At 45.2% G+C, this 21,057-nt stretch overlaps 1 protein-coding gene across 2 annotated transcripts in view; it reads left to right on the top strand.

The window, feature by feature from the left end:
* Positions 1 to 21,057, top strand: part of myo10 (myosin X) — a 508,428-nt gene that overhangs the window by 391,515 nt on the left and 95,856 nt on the right. For both annotated transcript variants that reach the window (XM_038797136.1, XM_038797137.1), the window contains 3 exons: positions 5,868 to 5,923; positions 9,530 to 9,672; positions 19,979 to 20,173. In XM_038797136.1, the coding sequence (XP_038653064.1) occupies positions 5,868 to 5,923; positions 9,530 to 9,672; positions 19,979 to 20,173 (394 nt within the window). The remainder of the gene's footprint in view (positions 1 to 5,867; positions 5,924 to 9,529; positions 9,673 to 19,978; positions 20,174 to 21,057) is intronic.

The raw sequence follows: 21,057 nt of genomic DNA, 5'->3' as shown, positions 1-21,057 counted from the left end.
TGCTCAGGTGCAAAGGTATCTTCACTTGATATATCTTTGCTAATGAAGTGATTCACTCCGGCAATGTTGCACGAGATCACCACTCTTTTCAGTGACTTCAGAGTATTATCATCCCCACACCTGAAACTTGTGGAACTTTCAAATTCCTTAACCTTGTTACGATTTTCAGCATTCAAGGAGTCCAGGTAACATTTTAACCAGTCAATTCCCCACACAGTAGATGTGCAGCCACTGTCCAATACAGCACAATTGAAGGATTCTGCAACCAACACCTTCGTTACCGGCATAAAACAGCTTGTTAATAGGACAAAGCCTTCTTTCTGGTCACTATCTTTTTCCTCTTCTGACTCTTCCGTGTCATGTGTTGCTTCAAACACTCTATTCAACTGTCCAACACGTTATAAAGCATAATGGTATTGAGAGTCACATCAAAAACATCGATTTATCATGCCCTGTGCATTCCTGGAGTTCATCTTCCAATTGTAGGTTCCAACTGGGTTTCTGTCTTCATAATTTCAGGGTCCTGATCTCCTTCTATAGTCTTGGAACCTGTTTGTATCCGTGTGCTTTCGCCATCCTGTTAGTAGTGTATCTTCCATATTCTGCTTCATTGCAGGCTGACCTATTTGGGTCATCAGAGCCATCGGAATCGAATGTTTCCCCAGAAACTTTTTTAAAGCTTCTGTCATCTGCTCGAATAAGGTGTCCTTATCTGCAAACTGAACTCCTGTCACAACCAGGAGCCTGTCCATGTTTCTCACTCGAGCAGACTCAAGTAATTTAAAGGCCAACACAGACTGTAGAAATTCCAGGTTGTGTTTCTGCAGCCTTTTATATAGTCTGCCAAATTCCATTATATAGTCTTCAATGGTGAAATCCACTCTTTTCCGGAACCTATCAAAATCCGACCATGCTTCATACACGCTTAACAAGTCATACTTCTACTGAGTCTAACTCTTCCAATTCCAGCTCAGAAAACACTTTGCTCTGGATTTTACTGTCATAAGGTAGAGAAAGAGCCAATGCCATTCCTTGTTTTCTCTTTCCCAAGGCAATTACCTTAGTCCACATAAGTACTGCACTTCTCCATTGGTCGTACGATCCCCTTTCAGAAGATAAGGGGGTCATATCCAGCCATCTTTATCCTAGGTTCAGCCATATATCTTTTTTTTTCTTCTCACTCCTTGGTTTGCTCTGGAAAAGTTGTATCTTTCAACTCTTCATATTTGCACAGCAACCATCCTCTGCTACCATTTATTATATGTTTACCTGCTGTTGTACAGAGTTCTGCTCCTTTTCCACAAACACCTTTAATTTACTTTAACAGACTCTGCACAAAACTCTATCACATCACCTGACAAAAAGGCCACCTGAAGCCCCTCTACATATCAGTGTCAATTATTGGATACTTAACATAGAACATAAATGAGACAACTAATTGGAATGTCTCTTAACCTATTACATAACACTAATCACTGTGCCACCGCATCCTATTAATTATGGTTACTCTGGATCTCCTTGCCAGCATAAACTTTATGATACAATGGTCACTGTCTCTTAAATGTTCTTGTCCAGACACTTGGTTCCATTGTCCTAACTCATTCCAGATGTGTTTCCGTTCTCATTAGACAGGAAACAGACTGAGGTAGAAAATTCTCCTGAAGATGGGGTGTGATCTTCCCAAAAGGGAATAAAGTCCCTGAGCCAGTGTTTTTTGCCGCATGTTACTGGCACTCGCAGTGCCGAGAAACACGTGGCTATACAACGCACCTCGTGTTGAATAAGGGGCCTAAACGGGGAATTTGCTGTCGAGGCAACACATGGCCCGTTTTTCACAGCAGGGAGCTCTGACCGCCGGAACGTAGTTCAGAAATAGGAGGGATTGAAGGATAGATCTTGGACGCTGAAGCTAATAATGCAGGAGCAGGAAGAAACGTGATTGCAACTGATTTCCTGGTTACGATTAGAATTGAAGCCAACCAGAAGGTAGGAAGATTATGATGCGGTCAATCATGTCAAACACCGCAGAAAAGTCGGGAAGGATCAAGAGGGAACATTTACCTTTGTCACAGTCACTGTCATGGGTCAGGGTTTAGAGAATCCCAAAGTGTATCGGAGTTCACTTGACCCACAACTTTTAATAGATTGTGGTATGGGGAGCACACGGCTCACTCTACAGGTGTGGTACAGAAGAAATGGAAAAGTATTTTTGAAAACAAAACAATGTTTATTCTATGAACTCAAGTTAACCTTTTTAAAACAAACAGTGAATATCTTAGCAACCATCAATTCAAATATACCCCCCAAAAAATACAACACTAAGTAATCTGTACGCTGTTCTTTTAACATCCAAAAGACTTAACAAACCTCTAAACAGAAGCACACCAGGGTTTACATTCAATACTGAAACCTTTTACAGTTCTGGATTCACCAAATGATTAAGAGATAGTCTTTGGCTAACAGGGTTAATGAAAATCCCAAAGCCTTTTATTCGTATATAAGGAGCAAGAGGGTAACTAGAGAAAGGATTGTCCCACTCAAAAGAGGGAATTTATGCGTGGAGTCAGACGAAATGGGTGAGATTCTTAATGAGTACTTTGCATCGGTATTCACCAAGGAGAGGGACATGACGGATGTTGAGGCTAGGGATGGATATTTAAATACTCTAGGTCAAGTCGTCATAAGGAAGGAGGGCGTTTTGGTATTCTAAAAGGCATTAAGGTGGACAAGTCCCCAGGACCGGATGGGATCTATCCCAGGTTTATGCGGGTAGCGAGGGACGAAGTAGCTGGGGCCTTAACAGATATCTTGGCAGCATCCTTGAGCACGGGTCAGGTCCCAGAGGACTGGAGAATTGTTGTCCCTTTGTTTAAGAAGGGTCGCAGGGATAATCCAGGGAATTATAGACCTGTGAGCTTGATGTCGGTGGTAGGCAAACTGTTGGAGAAGATACTGAGGGATAGGATCTATTCACATTTGGAAGAAAATAGACTTATCAATGATAGGCAGCATGCTTTTGTGCAGGGAAGGTCATGTCTTACAAACCTAATAGAATTCTTTGAGGAAGTGACAAAGTTAATTGATGAGGGAAGGGCTGTAGATGTCATATACATGGACTTCAGTAAGGTGTTTGATAAAGTTTCCCATGGCAGGTTGAAGGAAAAAGTGAAGTTGTATGGGGTTTAGAGTGTACTAGCTAGATGGATAAAGAACTGGCTGGACAACAGGAGACAGAGAGTAGTGGTGGAAGGGAGTGTCTCAAAATGGAGAAAGGTGACTAGTGGTGTTCCATAGGGATCCGTGCTCGGACCACTGTTGTTTGTGATATACATTAATGATCTGGACGAAAGTATAGGTCGTCTCATCAGCAAGTTTTCAGATGATACTAGGATTGGTGGGGTTGCAGATAGCGAGGAGGACTGTCAGAGAATCGAGCAAAATATAGATAGATTGGAGAGTTGGGCAGAGAAATGGCAGATGGAGTTCAATCCAGGCAAATGTGAAGTGATGCATTTTGGAAGATCTAATTCAAGAGCGGACTATATGGTCAATGGAAAAGTCCTGGGAAAAATTGATGTACAGAGAGATCTGGGAGTTCAGGTCCATTGTACCCTGAAGGTGGCAACGCAGGTTGATAGAGTGGTCAAGAAGGCATACAGCATGCTTGCCTTCATCGGACAGGGTATTGAATACAAGAGTCGGCAGGTCATGTTACAGTTGTATAGGACTTTGGTTAGGCCACATTTGGAATACTGCGCGCAGTTCTGGTCGCCACATTACCAGAAGGTTTGGATGCTTTAGAGAGGGTGCAGAGGAGGTTCACCAGGATGTTGCCTGGTATGGAGGGTGCTAGCTATGAAGAAAGGTTGAGTAGATTAGGATTGTTTTCATTGGAAAGACGAAGGTTGAGGGGGGACCTGATTGAGGTCTACAAAATTATGAGAGGTATGAACAGGGTGGATAGCAACAAGCTTTTTCCAAGACTGGGGATGTCAATTACAAGGGGTCACGATTTCAAGGTGAGAGGGGAAAGTTTAAGGGAGATGTGCGTGGAAAGTTTTTTTACGCAGAGGGTAGTGGGTGCCTGGAACGCTTTGCCAGCGGAGGTGGTAGAGGCGGGCACGATAGCATCATTTAAGATGCATCTAGACAGATATATGAACGGGCGGGGAACAGAGGGAAGTAGATCCTTGGAAAATAGGTGACAGGTTTAGATAAGGGATCTGGATCGGCGCAGACTGGGAGGGTCGAAGGGCCTGTTCCTGTGCTGTAATTTTCTTTGTTCATGGCAGAGAGCTCAACAACACAGCTGCTTTTCTGACTTCAGCTGCAACACACTGAAAAACACACACACACCCAAGCTTTTTCTCAAACTGAAACTAAAAAGCAGAAGTAGAGCTCAGCTCCACCCACACTCTGACATCACTCCAGTAACATGAGCAGCCCAATTTCTTAAAGGTACATTTCTTAAACACCCATTTCTTAAAGGTACTCTCACATGACAGTCACATAGGATATCATTTGTGCCTTTGGTAAGAGCTATTCCATTAATGTGACATGGAGAAAAATCTGATTAGTGGGATTCAAACAGAGTTTCAGAAAATATCGGACGGGTTGGGGAAATGACAGCACATTCAAGGACTTTGGAGAGGAAAGAAAAGTTGGTGATGTGACAGTTTGAAAGGATGGTGGAGTCATCTCCATCTTAAACGGTAGACTTCATAGAATCCCTACAGTACAAGTCACCGAGTCTGCACCGACCCTTCGAAATACCACCCTACCGAGGCCCAATCCTCTGAACTACCCGAAGAGGCAATTTAGCATGACCAATCCACCTAACCTGCACATGTTTGGACTGTGGGAGAAAACCAGAGCACCTAGAGGAAACCCACGCAGACACTGGGAGAATGTGCAATCTCCACACAGACAATTGCCCGAGGTCAGAATCAAACCCGGGTCCCTGGTGCTGTGAGGCAGCAGTGCTAAACACTGTGCCACCGTACCATCTCTGGAGAGAGAAACAAAGTTAATGTTTTGAGTCCAATATTATTGTTCTTCGGAACCTTTATGTGGCACCTTATCGAATGTCTTTGAAAATCCAAATATATGATATCTACTTTTAATCTTTATCCAGCCTGCTTATTATACCCTCAATCATCATAGAATACCTATAGTGCAGAAGGAGGCCATTCAGACCATCGAGCCTGAACTGACCCTCTGAAAGAGCACCCTACCAACGCCCATTCCCCCGCCCTAACCTTGTAACCCCACCTAACCTTTTGACATTAAAGGGCAATTTATCACGGCCAATCCACCTACCTTATACATCTTTGGACTGTGGGAGGAAACTGGAGCACCTTGAGGAAATCCACACAGACACGGGGAGAAAGTGCAAACTCCACGGAGACAGTTACCGGAGGCAGGAATTGACCTGGGCACCAGGCATTGTGAGCCAGCAGTGCTAACCACTGTGCCACCTACTGCCCCAAAAACATTTGTCAAAAGTGTATTCCCTTTCCCAAAACCATGTTGACCCTGACAAATTGCAGAACATTTAGAAAATCAAAACAAAAACATCCTGAATAATAAGTTTCCACATTTTCCCAGTTGGACTAACAGGCCTTCAGTTTCACCCCCTCCCCATGGCCCGTGTCGCGTGGGGCCAGGAGGGGTAATTGGGTGATCAGTTTTGTGGGTATAGGATCAAAGGGTGAATCTCATGGATAAATGGAGCTCCGAGAATGAGTTAAGATTTTGATGAAAATTGTAAAAATATTTAAATATAAGGTTATAAATCTTTGTTCAGAATGTTCATGTCCAAGGCCAGATATGGCACATTTATATTAAAACAAATTATTTTTTTCTAGGGTACATTGGATGTAGGTATGATCGACTCGGTCTGTGCTTCTGATTGCCCTGACAGGTAATTGTTTAATGCCCTTTCCTAACAAATTTCAGACACTCTTTGAATTGAGTTTCCATTGAGCAGAATCGTTGTGTCTTTGAAAGAATTATTCCACAACAACTAAGGCAAGTCCTGACCCTGGTGGTCTGAGAATCCCAACTGCCTGCACGCTCTTGCTGGAGTCAGCCAATTAAGAGGCTACTATCGGGATTCCAGTCCAATTAGGTACAGTGGGTGGTCTCCATCGGTGGGAGAGCCAATGGAAGCACCCAAGGCTCTAGACAGCCAGGAGAGATGGGGCCGCTACCAATATAGGAGGAAGGCACCTCTGCTGCCTTCTGCACTTGGAAAGAAGTGTGGCCACAACTGCCAGACCTGTCACTGTGGATGGGAAACCTGATAGCCTTCAACTGGGCATGGCTGGGCAGTCCATCACGATCAGGCACCCTGTAGCCCACTGAGTAACCCTACCAGTAGCAAGGGCACCCTCACCTGAATATCTCTTGCCATCAGATTCGCTCTGGTGGTTATAAGCCCATTTATCTTCACTTCAGTCCTCCTTGCACCTGCTCTGTGGCTTGCTGCAGACCCAAGAGTGGCCACTGATCCCGATGGCACTGATGGGATTGGAGAGCTGCCGGCTCTCTGGTCAACAGCTCTTGGAGGCAGAACATCTTCCTTCAGAGGGGCGGAATCCCGAAAAGTTCCAGAGGTGTAGAGGAAAGGATTGCAAAGATTATTCTGGATAGGAGCGAAAGTAACAGGGTAGTTGTTATGGGGGACTTTCCAAATATTGACTGGTAACGCTATAGTTCGAGTACTTTAGATGGGTCCGTTTTTGTCCAATGTGTGCAGGAGGGTTTCCTGACACAGTATGTAGATAGGCCAACAAGAGGCGAGGCCACATTGGATTTGGTACTGGGTAATGAATCAGGACAGGTTTTAGATTTGGAGGTAGGTGAGCACTTTGGTGATAGTGACCACAATTCGATTTCGTTTACTTTAGTGATAGAAAGGGATAGGTATATGCCGCAGGGAAAGGCAATTATGATGCGATGAGGCAAGACTTAGGATGCATCGGTTTGGGAGGGAAACTGCAGGGGATGGGCACAATTGAAATGTGGAGCTTGTTCAAGGAACAGCTACTGCGTGTCCTTGATAAGTATGTACCTGTCAGGCAGGAAGTGGTCGAGCGAGGGAACCGTGGTTTACTAAATTGGTTGAAACACTTGTCAAGAGGAAGAAGGAGGCTTATGTAAAGATGAGACGTGAAGGTTCAGTTAGGGCGCTCGAGAGTTACAAGTTAGCTAGGAAGGACCGAAAGAGAGAGCTAAGAAGAGCCAGGAGCGGACATGAGAAGTCTATGGCAGGAAGGATCAAGGATAACCCTAAAGCTTTCTATAGATATGTCAGGAATAAAAGAATGACTAGGGTAAGAGTAGGGCCAGTCAAGGACAGTAGTGGGAAGTTGTGCGTGGAGTCCGAGGAGATAGGAGAGGTGCTAAATGAATAATTTTCGTCAGTATTCACACAGGAAAAAGACAATGTTGTTGAGGAGAATACTGAAATACAGGCTACTGGACTAGAAGGGCTTGAGGTTCATAAGGAGGAGGTGTTAGCGATTCCGGAAAGTGTGAAAATAGATAAGTCCCCTGGGCCGGATGGGATTTATCCTAGGATTCTCTGGGAAGCTAGGGAGGAGATTGCTGAGCCTTTGATCTTTAAGTCATCTTTGTCTACAGGAATAGTGCCAGAAGACTGGAGGATAGCAAATGTTGTCCCCTTGTTCAAGAAGGGGAGTCGAGACAACCCCGGTAACTATAGACCAGTGAGCCTTACTTCTGTTGAGGGCAAAGTCTTGGAAAGTCTTATAAGAGATAGGATGTATAATCATCTGGAAAGGAACAATTTGATTAGAGATAGTCAACATGGTTTTGTGAAGGGTAGGTCGTGCCTCACAAACCTTATTGAGTTCTTTGAGAAGGTGACCAAACAGGTGGACAAGGGTAAAGCAGTTGATGTGGTGTATATGGATTTCAGTAAAGCGTTTGATAAGGTTCCCCACGGTAGGCTATTGCAGAAAATACGGAGGCATGGGATTCAGGGTGATTTAGCAGTTTGGATCAGAAATTGGCTAGCTGTAAGAAGACAAAGGGTGGTGGTTGATGAGAAATGTTCAGCCTGGAGTCCAGTTACTAGTGGTGTACCACAAGGATCTGTTTTGGGGCCACTGCTGTTTGTCATTTTTATAAATGACCTGGAGGAGGGCGTAGGAGGATGGGTGAGTAAATTTGGAGATGACACTAAAGTCGGTGGAGTTGTGGACAGTGCAGAAGGATCTTTCAGGTTGCAGATGGACATAGATAAGCTGCAGAGCTGGGCTGAGAGATGGCAAATGGAGTTTAATGCAGAAAAGTGTGAGGTGATTCATTTTGGAAGGAATAACAGGAAGACAGAGTATTGGTCTAATGGTAAGATTCTTGGTAGTGTGGATGAGCAGAGAGATCTCTGTATCCATGTACATAGATTCCTGAAAGTTGCCAGCCAGGTTGAGAGGGTTGTTCAGAAGGCGTATGGTGTGTTAGCTTTTATTGGTAGAGGGTTGAGTTTCGGAGCCATGAGGTCATGTTGTAGCTGTACATTTGGAGTATTGCGTGCAATTCCGGTCGCCGCATTGTAGGAAGGATGTGGAAGCATTGGAAAGGGTGCAGAGGAGTTTTACCAGGATGTTGCCTGGTATGGAGGGAAGGTCTTATTAGGGAAGGCTGAGGGACTTGAGGCTGTTTTCATTAGAGAGAAGAAGGTTAAGAGGTGACTTAATTGAGGCATATTAGATAGGGTGGACAGTGAGAGCCTTTTTCCTCATGTTGATGTCTAGCACAAGGGGACATAGCTTTAAATTGAGAGGAGATACATATAGGACAGATGTCAGAGGTAAGTTCTTTACTCAGAGAGTAGTAAGGGTGTGGAATGCCCTGCCTGCAACAATAGTGGACTCGCCAACACTAAGGGCATTCAAATGGTCATTGGATAAACATATGGATGATAAGGAATAGTGTAGATGGGCTTTAGAGTGGTTTCACAGGACGGCGCAACATCGATAGCCGAAGGGCCTGTACGGCACTGTTATGTTCTATGAATCCATGACTGGAAGCAATTAACAGCCTGTTCAACGTAATATATAGTTGTGGTTCCCATGGCCGGCAGAGGTGGGGCAGCAGCTCACTTGAAACCACAGAATGGAAAATGAAACCTAGCTGTTAAACCATTGTCATTTCTCTGTCATGTGTCTTTTGCATTGGTTTATTAGTAGATTTCTAATATGTCAACTAATCTTAGTTTCATCATTGTAATCAGACTTGAAAGACAGTGGGAATTCGAACCAAAGATATGTAAGCTTCATTATATGGAGACAGATTAATTTCTATGTTTTTGAGGTGTATTTAGGAAAACTATCATAAATGTGGATTTCTAAATTTGAAAATGTCTCTTGACAAGGAGGGCGATGAAAATAATTGGTTCCCTAGAATAGAAAAGTGGAAATAACTATTTCTGTAACACCAGCACGTTCTATATACTCTATCAAAAATATCATCAAACATAACCAGTGAATCTTCATTATAGACCCAACTCATTCGTGATTATTACTGCAAATCGCATCTTGCACTGCAATGCAGATACACCAGAGGAGATGCATCACTGGATAACATTACTGCAAAGGGTCAAGGGAGACACAAGAGTGGAAGGTCAGGAGTTCATTGTCAGAGGTAAGAATATGCCCAACTAAGATCTTATAAGAAAGCAATGATTTATCTTGCTCTCTGTTATGAACCCCTTGGGGGCCAAGAACTGTGCTTCATTTGATTTCCCCATTACACAGCTGAGTATGAATTCCCCTGGGAATTGGGGGTGGGAATTTTCCGTAACAAGGGAAATCCATACAGTGTAAAATCCCTGAGCTGGGTGCATGTCAGGGAGCATGGCCCTGAGCTGGGTGCAGGTTAGGGAGCGTGGCCCTGAGCTGGGGGCAGGTCAGGGAGCGTGGCCCTGAGCTGGGTGCAGGTCAGGGAGCGTGGTCCTGAGCTGGGGGCAGGTCAGGGAGGTGGCCCTGAGCTGGGGGCAGGTCAGGGAGCGTGGCCCTGAGCTGGGTGCAGGTCAGGGAGCGTGGCCCTGAGCTGGGGGCAGGTCAGGGAGCGTGGCCCTGAGCTGGGTGCAGGTCAGGGAGCGTGGCCCTGAGCTGGGGGCAGGTCAGGGAGCGTGGCCCTGAGCTGGGTGCAGGTCAGGGAGCGTGGCCCTGAGCTGGGTGCAGGTCAGGGAGCGTGGCCCTGAGCTGGGGGCAGGTCAGGGAGCGTAGCCCTGAGCTGGGTGCAGGTCAGGGAGCGTGGCCCTTCGGGCAGAGGAGTCGTAATTTCATTATTTTGTGTCTACCATAATAAACCAGTTGTTTGAGGGGCATGGACACCGTGGATAGTCAGAAGCTTATTCCCAGGGTGGAAGAATCAATTACAAGGGGACATATTGTTAAAATGCGAGGGGGCAACGTTTAGAGGAGATGCGCAAGAAGGTGCGAGGGGCAAGGTTTAGAGGAGATGTGCAAGGGACAGTTTTTTTTATACAGAGGATAGTGGGGCCTGGAACTCGCTGCCGGAGGAGGTGGTGGAAGCAGTTACAATAGTGACCTTTTACGGGGCATCTTGACAAATACAAGAATAGGATTGGAATTGAGGGATACAGATCCCGGAAGTGTCGAAGGTTTTAGTTTCGACGGGTATCATGGTCGGCGCAGGTTTGGAGGGCCGAAAGACCTGTTCCTGTGCTGTACTTTTCTTTGTTCATTTCTCCTTTACCGTGTGTTTCTGTTGTCTCTCCCAATCGAGTTCGACACTCTTGAGAATTAAATTTGCACTAATTTAATCTGATTTTACTTTGCCATTTCGAACTCTATTAAGTGTCAGTACGATGACCATAAGATATGCTTTCTAGATATGCTTACGGTGTCTGATGCAATTTTATTCAAACATAAAGTTCATTACAACACTTTACTGCAAAAATCTAAAAACAATATTAACCTCTGAAGTAATGTGAAACCGTTTTGATGCCATGTTAGTGCAAAATTAATTTTTAAAAATTCTGGGCAGGATTCTCTGTCCCGCCAGCCGCGTTTTCCGCAGTGGCACAGCCCCGCAGGCAGCTGGATTCTCTATTCCTGCAGTCGGCCGATGGGGTTTCCCATTGTGGCCATCCCACACCATCGGGAAACCCGCTGGCATGGATGTGCTGTCGGCAGACTGGACGATCCCTCCGAAGGGCAGCACGGTAGCACAGTGGTTAGCACTATGACTTCACAGCAATCCCAGGCTCGATTCCCAGCTTGGGTCACTGTCTGTGTGGAGTCTGAAGGTTCTCCCCATGTCTACATGGGTTTCCTCCGGGTGCTTTGGTTTCCTCCCACAAGTCCTGAAATACGTGCTGTTAGGTAATTTGGACATTCTGAATTCTTCCTTTGCAGTGTTAACATAAGCCTACTTGTGACAATAAAGATCATTATGACAGACAATTCTGGACACACCGATCATCAGGATCAGCCTTCCTGCAATTACCCTTTCTAGTCCTGTTAGAATTTTATAAGTCTCTATGAAATCCCCCCCTCATTCTTCTGAACTCCAGCAAATATAATCCGAGCTGATTCAATTTCTCCTTATACATCAGTTCTGCCATTCCAGGAATCAGTCTGGTAAACTTTGCTGCACTCCCTCTGGAGCAAGAACATCCTTCCTCAGATAAGGAGACCAAAATGACACACAGTATTACAGGTGTGGCCTCACCAAGGCCCTGTATAATTGCAGCAAGACATCCCTACTCCTGTACTTGAATCCTCTCGCTATGAAGGCCAGTATCCCATTTACCTTCTTTACTGCAGGAACTGTTTCAGAGTCTATAGAATCCTGAAAGATGACCACTAATGCATCCACTGTTTCTAGAGCCACTTACTTACGTACTCCGGGATGTAGATTATCAGGCCCGGGGGATTTGTCAGCCTTCAATCCCATCACTTTCCCCATCACCATTTCTCTACTCATATTGATCTCCTTCAGTTCCTCCCTCTCATTAAACCCAGCGTTCCCTAACATTTCTGTGACCTCATTTGAAAAGACACAACCAAAGTATGTGTTTAGTTGCTCAGCCATTTCTTTGTCACCTATTATACATGCTCCTGTTTCTGACAGTAAGGGATCCACATTTGTCTTCACCAATCTTTTTATCTTCACGTACCTATACACAGCATTGCCATCAAGAGGAAACAACCCTCGCCACCATCTACTAAGTGAGAAAATGAGGAGGAGGATGAGGAAACAGAAGAGGAAGGGAGGCTGCAATCTAGACAGACACTTTCTGCCTGGGTTGAAGTTATAATTCAACTGGAGTACCAGTAAGCTTGACCCCGATTCCCCATTCACCAACAGTCCCACATTCCACACTTTCTCTCTTGTCACTGTTAGACGTTTAGCTGCAGTCGTATAAAGAGTCAAAGGTTCTGCTCCTTTTCCACAAACACCTTTATTTTACTTCAACAGACTCTGCACAAAACATCACATCACCTGACACACAGGCCACCTGAAGCTCCTTTACATATGTGTCAATTATTGGATGCTTAACATAAATGAGACAACTAATTGGAATGGCTCTTAACCCATTACTTAACAGTCACTGCGCATAACGTTGTCCTTTTGGCCACAATACAAAAACATATCCTGAGAGATGGGAACGTGTTCATATTTGATGGAGCCACTACCATTCCTGGAGGATTAGAATTTAAGAATATAACAATCAGGACATAGTGAACCAGAGGGCCCCTTTTATGCAGGTTGAAATTTTCTTCCACATTATCAACCCCACAGTCACGTTTTGTGGCATTTGCAAACGTCTGAATCATGCCGCCTACATTTAAGGCCAAGGGTGGGATTATCCGGCCGCACCCGCCTGACGACTAGAGAATCCTGCCCGAGGTCAATGGACTTTCCGTGGTCTGCGTCCCACCCATGGCAATCTTGTGGTGGGCAGGGCCGAAGAATCCAGCCCTAAGTCATTAATGTAACACAAAAGCAAGGGACCTGGCACCAACCCCTGTACTGGAAGCAGCCTTCCAGCCACAAAGGTCCTCGTCAACCATTAACCTTTTTGCTTCCTGATTTTGAACCAATTTTGGACCCAGCCTACCATTTTCTGCTGGATCCTCATGAGCTTTTAATTTTCTGATGGCCTGGTATGTAGGACCTGGTTGTTCTCTGCTCAAAACATTCAGCCAAGTAAGTCAGACACTACCTTCCTTAATAAATCCATGTTGACTGTCCTTACTGGACCTAAATGAGGTTTAATATAGTTCCTCAGAATTGTTTTCAATAATTTAACTACCAACGACCTTTGCCTGACTGGCCTGTACTTTTTGATCTACCACTTTTTCTCTTTCTCCCCTATTAAAAATGTTCCAGTTGTAGAAATACTTCAGTCCTCACGCACCATGATAGCCGGAAAGGATTGAAAAATGATGGGCAGAAACTCTGTTACATAGAACAGTACAGCACAGTAAAGGCCCTTCATCCCACAATGTTGTGCTGACCATTTATACTAATCTAAGATCAACCTAACCTACACCCCTTCAATTTACTGCTGTCCATGTGCCTGTCCAAGAGTTGCTTAAATGTCCCTAATGACTCTGACTCCACCACCTCTGCTGGCAGTGCATTCCACACACCCACCACTCTCTGTGTAAAGAACCGACCTCTGACATCTCCCCTATACCTCCTCCAATCACCTTAAAACTATGTCCCCTCATGACAGCCATTTCTGGCCTGGGGAAAAATATCTGGCTATCCACTCTATCCATGTCTCTCACCACCTTGTACACCTCTATCAAGTCACCTCTCTTCCTTCTTCGCTCCAGTGAAAAAGGCTCTTGCTCCCTCAACCTTTCTTCATAAGACATGCCCTCCAGTCCAGGCAGCATCCTAGTAAATCTCCTCTGCACCCTCTCCAAAGCATCCACAGCCTTCCTATAATGAGGCGACCAGAACTAGATACAATATTCCAAGTGTGGTCTAACCAGGGTTTTATAAAGCTGCAGCAAAACCTCACGGCTCTTAAACTCAATCCACCTGTTAATGAAAGTTAACACACCATACGCCCTCTTAACAACCTTATCAACCTGGGTGATAACTTTGAGATATCCATGTACGTGGACCGAAAATCCCCTCTGTTCCTCCACAGTTCCAAGAATCCTGCCTTTAACCCAGTATTCAGCATTCAAATTCAACCTTCCAAAATGAATCATTTCACATTTATCTAGGTTGAACTCCATCTGCCGCATCTCAGCCCAGCTCTGAAACCTATCAATGTTCTGTCGTAACCTGCAACAGCCCTCAATACTATCTACAACCCCACCAACCTTTGTGTCATCAGCAAACTTATTAACCCACCTTTCTACTTCCTCATCCAAGTCATCCAATAAAAACCACAAAGAGCAGAGATCCCAGAACAGATCTCCGTGGGACACCACTGGTCATCAACCTCCAATCAGAATACTTTCCATCCACTACCACTCGCTGTCTTCTTTCGGCCAGCCAATTCTGTATCCAGACAGCCAAATTTCCCTGAATCCCATGCCCCCTAACTTTCTGAATGAGCCTACCATCTGGAACCTTATCAAAATCTTTACTGAAATCCATATACAATACATCCACTGCCCGACCTTCATCAATGTGTCTCATCACATCCTCAAAGAATTCAATGAGGCTTGTGAGGCATGACCTTCCCCTCACAAGCCCATGCTGACTATCTTTAATCAAACTGTTTTTCTAAATAATCATAAATCCTATCTCTCCGGATCCTTTCCAGGAATTTGCTCACCACAGATGGACGAGTGACTGGTCTGTAATTCCCAGGGATTTCCCTATTCCCTTTCTTGAACAGGGGAATATTTGCCTCCCTCCAATCATCCGGTACTACTCCAGTGGAGAGTGAGGACGCAAAGACCATCGCCAACGGCGCAGCAATCTCCTCCCGCGCTTCCCGTAGGAACCTTGGGTATATCCCATATGGCCCAGATGGACATCACCTGCCCTGATGCTTTTCAAAATTTCCAGCACATCCTTCTTCTTGCTGTCAACCAGTCCGAGCCTATTCACCTGGTTCACACTGTTCTCACGAGCAACAAGGTCCCTCTCTCTTGTGAATACTAAAGCAAAATACTCATTTAGGGCCTCCCCTACCTCCTCAGACTCTAGGCACACGTTTCCTCCATCATCCCTGATTGGCTCTACTCTCGCCTTGATCATCCTCTTATTTCTCATGTAAGTGTAGAGCCTTGGGGGTTTCCCTATTCCTATCTGCCAGAGCTTTTTCACGCCCCCTTCTAGCTCTTCTAATTCCAGTTTTGAGTTCCGTCCTTGTACTGATGTGAACCCTCCAGAGCCGAGTTAGATACTTGCTTCTTCAACCTCAAGTAAACTTCCTTCTTCCTCTTGACAAGAAGCTCCACTTCTGTTGTCATCCAAGTCTCCTTCACCTTACCATTCCTTCATAGAATAGAATAGAATAGAACAGTACAGCACAGAACAGGCCCTTCGGCCCTCGATGTTGTACCGAGCCATGATCACCCTACTTAAACCCACGTAACCCGTATACCCGTAACCGAACAATCCCCCCATTAACCTTACACTACGGGCAATTTAGCATGGCCAATCCACCTAACCCGCACATCTTTGGACTGTGGGAGGAAACCAGAGCACCCGGAGGAAACCCACGCACACACAGGGAGGACGTGCAGACTCCACACAGACAGTGACCCAGCCGGGAATCGAACCTGGGACCCTGGAGCTGTGAAGCATTGATGCTAACCACCATGCTACCGTGAGTCCTTGTCTCAATGGGACAAAACTATCCAGCACTTGCAGCAAGTGCTCCTTAAACAACCCCCACATTACTGTTCTGCATTTCCTTGAGAACACCTGTTCCCAATTTATGCTCCTCAGCTCCTGTCTAATAACAGTAGAATTTCACCTCCCCCAATTAAATACCTTCTCATACTGTCTGTTTCTATCCCTCTCCATGACCATGGCAAAGGTCAAGGAGTTGTGGTCACTGACATCGAAATGCTCCCCCACCGAGACATCTGACACCTGGCCTGGTTTGTTGCCAAGCACAAAATCCAATATGGCCTCCCCCCTAGTCGGCCTATCTCCATATTGAGTCAGGAATCCTTCCTGGACACACCGGACAAAATCTGCTCCATCCAAACCATTTGCAGTAAGGAGGTTCCAGTCAATATTAGGGAAGTTGAAGTTACCCACTTTCTTCTGCACCTTTCCAAGATCTTTATTTCGTCCCTTGCTTCTCTTTTTTTTTTGAAGTCTGTTTACTGGAATTTTTCAATTTTGACACAACAGGAATGCTGGGGGAGAGAGCCCCCCACCCCCAAAACCACAGAGTCACAAAAAATGGATTTGGCCACCCACAAGCCAACAAAAATCAATATCTGTTTGTCCATGCCTCCAAGGCCCACCTCACAAGATGAACACCACTAGTCCACAAGAGTATCTTAAATTAAGAGGAATATAGGTAACGCTCCTAACACCTCACCAAGTCCGAAGAAAAGTGAGGAAGAAGGAGAATGAGCTGTCAGAACTAACCCATTGGATCCACCATATTACAACACGACAAAGACTGACCAACCAACCGCCATGTGGGCCCATCTAACTCTCAAGGATAAAGACTGGGCCCTACCTTCAGACCTATCTCGAGTCAAAATCTTTCCGCATGTGGACCACCCACATCGGGACTCCCCCCACCATGACAAGGAGGTACCACTGCCCGATTAGCCACAAGATAATGATAAGTGACACCGGGCCAGACCTAGAGCAGCGCCACCACAAGAATAAGGATGTGAAAGAACTAGCCCTTAGAACTACCATGACCACTCCCCACCCCCCACATCCTCCGCTCAAGGATATACTAAGATAAAGAAACTGTGCACGAAGCTCACAATCAATATTCAGCTTACTATGATCAATCATTATTAATTTAGACAATTAATGGTGCAGGACATTACCACCAAAGAGTCTGCTTCCCTGCAAGCGAGAAAAATGACAACATTAATAGCCAACATCAGGATTCAGACCCACTGACACATGGAGAAAGTAGACATTCAGGATAAAGCAGGATCTGAAACGGGGGCACGCTTCAGGATCTTACAAGAATTCCATCGATCAGAACAAAAACCTCATTACTACCAAAATGCCGACTTGACCAAGCCAAGGCGGTCATCAGCCTAGGCTCCCGCAGTGGGGGACGGCCTGATCTGCTCAGGAAACCCTCAACCCTCTCGACCAACACCAGGAGCAGGACCACACACAACCAGAGGTTGGAAGGCCAGAGAGGATTAAATGTGCTCCATAGAATTTCAGCTCCCACGCTCCAGATTGAGATTCCTGCAACATGGCAGTCAGTTCTCAAACTCGGCTGGGAACCTCCCCATTATCTCACCGGAGACACCAGATTCAGCAAGTCTCCTCACTGGCTCCCCCTTGTCCTCATCCAAACTTCTCATGGTGGAAGTTACGCCATGCAACAGGACCTCAAATGTTACAGAGGGACATAGATAAGCTGCAGAGCTGGGCTAAGAGGTGGCAAATGGAGTTTAATGTGGAGAAGTGTGAGGTGATTCACTTTGGAAAGAATAACAGGAATGCGGAATATTTGGCTAATGGTAAAATTCTTGGTAGTGTGGATGAGCAGAGGGATCTCGGTGTCCATGTACATAGATCCCTGAAAGTTGCCACCCAAGTTGATAGGGTTGTGAAGAAGGCCTATGGTGTGTTGGCCTTTATTGGTAGAGGGATTGAGTTCCGGAGCCATGAGGTCATGTTGCAGTTGTACAAAACTCTAGTACGGCCGCATTTGGAGTATTGCGTACAGTTCTGGTCGCCTCATTATAGGAAGGACGTGGAAGCTTTGGAACGGGTGCAGAGGAGATTTACCAGGATGTTGCCTGGTATGGAGGGAAAATCTTATGAGGAAAGGCTGATGGGCTTGAGGTTGTTTTCGTTAGAGAGAAGAAGGTTAAGAGGTGATAATAGAGGCATACAAAATGATCAGAGGGTTAGATAGGGTGGACAACGAGAGCCTTCTCCCGCGGATGGAGGTGGCAAGCACGAGGGGACATAGCCTTAAATTGAGGGGTAATAGATATAGGACAGAGGTCAGAGGTGGGTTTTTTACGCAAAGAGTGGTGAGGCCGTGGAATGCCCTACCTGCAACAGTAGTGAACTCGCCAACATTGAGGGCATTTAAAAATTTATTGGATAAGCATATGGATGATAAGGGCATAGTTTAGGTTAGATGGCCTTTAGTTTTTTTCCATGTCGGTGCAACATCGAGGGCCGAAGGGCCTGTACTGCGCTGTATCGTTCTATGTTCTATGTTCTGACACTGATTTATCTTCAATGAACTGTTTCCCGCTCACTGTTGCCAAAGCACATCTCAGTTCAGTAAAATTTATCGTTCCTTAATTGAGAACTTTTTTTCCTGGTCTGTCATCATCCGTTTCCACAACTGCCTTAAATCTAATTGAATTACCACCAAAATATTCTCCCATTGATACTCCGTTCATCAGCCCCAGCTTCATTCCCTGAAGATAAGACTTGTGCAGTACAGTATCGGCATTATATAAGCGACGACTCTTCCTATTCACGTAATATAAGAGACTAGATTATCTGTTCGGGAGATGTCTGGCGGCAGGTCGCCCTCCCACCCGAAAGGCAAATCCTCCTCCCCCCACATGGGGATTCCTAGATCACACCCCTACAGAACGCAAACCCAAGGGTGACCCACCAGACACCCTCTCCCATGGCAGAGAACACCGCCCCCCCCCCCCCCCCCATAGCAGACAGCAGTCCAGACACAGAGAGTGAAAAAAAAATCACTGCATTTTCACTCACTTGTCCCTCACGCCTGCTGCCTCAGGCCGATGTCTTAGAATCAGCAGCTGTAACTTCATGGAAAGCAAAAACCATATCACAAAGCTCTAAATTCCATCAGGCCCTTTGATCTGAAAAGCTTCTCTTCACTTCAAAGATAAATAGTTTTAGTAGTCTGTAATTGACAGTTTCCAGACAGCCAGATTATTGGATTATTTATGTTTATTTCCATTCACACTTGAATGGATCTCAAGTAGCCTGCTGTGAAATTAACCAGAATGTTTATAAACATCCAGCTTTGATTGACAGCTCATAACCACTTCAAAAACAGTTAAGTGCTTTCTCATGAGAAAAAAAAAAGAAGTGAAAGCACTGAACTCCTAAATGTTTATAAACATTACGGTGAGTTTCACAGCCGACTACTTGACCCATTTACATCCTCCCACTGGCGCAGGGTGTAAACCTTGATCCTGCTGCCAGCGGAGCATCGGAAAACTGTTATTTCCACAACGATGTATTCTCTGCTGCACCGGGAACTCCGCTACCAGCGGCAGGTGGTGAAGAATCCAGCCTAAAACGTTTAATACATCTAAGTTATGTATAAATGACCTAGGTTCCATAGCAGACTGGTGCAGCGGAAGCGTGCTGGGCCCATAAATTACCTATTTGAGTTAATTGATGGTTGCGTACCAGAACAAGATACCAAGTAGAAAATTGGCTTCCAAGAAATTAAAGGAAAATTTAAAAATCAAAGACACAAAGTTTTATAACTGGTTAACATGATAAACAGTACTTTTTGGTGAGGTGCTTGCCATCTTTGAAAGTAGTTGTGATCACAATTTTCCCCTTTTGTGATTGAAAGGTTGTTGAATCTTAAGGACTTTAGTGATTTTTGTTCCTAAAAGCTAGGCACTGTACTTACTCCAAAGATGTGCAGTTTAGGTGGATTGGCCATGCAACGGTGGAGTTACAGGGTTAGGGTGGGGATGTGGGCCTGTGTAGAGTGCTCTTTCAGAGTGGCATACTTCTGCACTGTCGGATTCTATTATACTTTGTATCTCATTCTATGAAATTATAAAACTGTTTTTTTGTGCTTGGTAAGGATGGCTACATAAAGAGGTAAAGAATGGTGGGAAATCCATTCCTTTGAAATTGAAGAAGCGTTGGTTTGTACTGACCTATAACTCGTTGGACTACTACAAGAGCTCGGAGAGGAACATAGCCAAGCTGGGAACCCTGGTACTGAATAGTCTCTGTTCTGTTGTGCAGCCTGATGAAAAGACTTTCAAAGAAATCGGTAGGCAACTACTCCCCCTCATCATTCCTAAAGTGAACTTGATGGATTATTTTTATTATGTCCGGTAGCATTGTGGATAGCATAATTGCTTCACAGCTCCTGGGTCCCAGGTTCGATTCCGGCTTGGGTCACTGTCTGTGCGGAGTCTGCACATCCTCCCTGTGGGTGCGTGGGTTTCCTCCGGGTGCTCCGGTTTCCTCCCACAGTCCAAAGATGTGCAGGTTAGGTGGATTGGCCATGATAAATTGCCCTTAGTGTCCAAAATTGCCCTTAGTGTTATGTGGGGTTACTGGGTTATGGTGATAGGGTGGAGGTGTTGACCTTGGGTAGGTTGCTCTTTCCAAGAGCCAGTGCTGACTCGATGGGCCGAATGGCCTCCTTCTACACTGTAAATTAAATTTGCTTTTCGAAGGGTGATAGTTTAAGAGGGGAGTCAGGTAGCTCAGTTCGCTGGATGGTTGGTGTATAGTTCTGAATAGCGGGAACAGCATAGGTTCAATTCCTGTTCTGTCTGAGGTAGACTGGGATCTGCCTCCTCACCATGCCTCAGAGTTGAAGGCAATGGCAGAATACCACTGACAAAATCTGCCAAGGAAACAGCACAGGATAAAACATCAGCAGACAATGAGCCAAGGACTTCCTTTCGGGGTTGTGCACACATGAATGGCTGACATTTTAAGTACTGTGGTTGGGTCCATGTTAATACGCTATGCCTTGTGAAATCTTAAATCACATATATAACACAATTAACAATGTTGCAAGGTTATGCATTTATGAGTACACTAAAATAATGGCATATTTGTTATTTACCATAGCTTTAATCATCATAGGCACAGCAGTACGTTACATGTATGACAATGGTTAATTTTAACCTAACTTAACTA

The sequence above is a fragment of the Scyliorhinus canicula genome, chromosome 5 (genome assembly GCF_902713615.1).
Source record: "Scyliorhinus canicula chromosome 5, sScyCan1.1, whole genome shotgun sequence".
NCBI lineage: Eukaryota > Metazoa > Chordata > Chondrichthyes > Carcharhiniformes > Scyliorhinidae > Scyliorhinus > Scyliorhinus canicula.
Note: the sequence above shows the minus strand (reverse complement) of the source record. Positions and strands in the feature narration are given on the sequence as shown.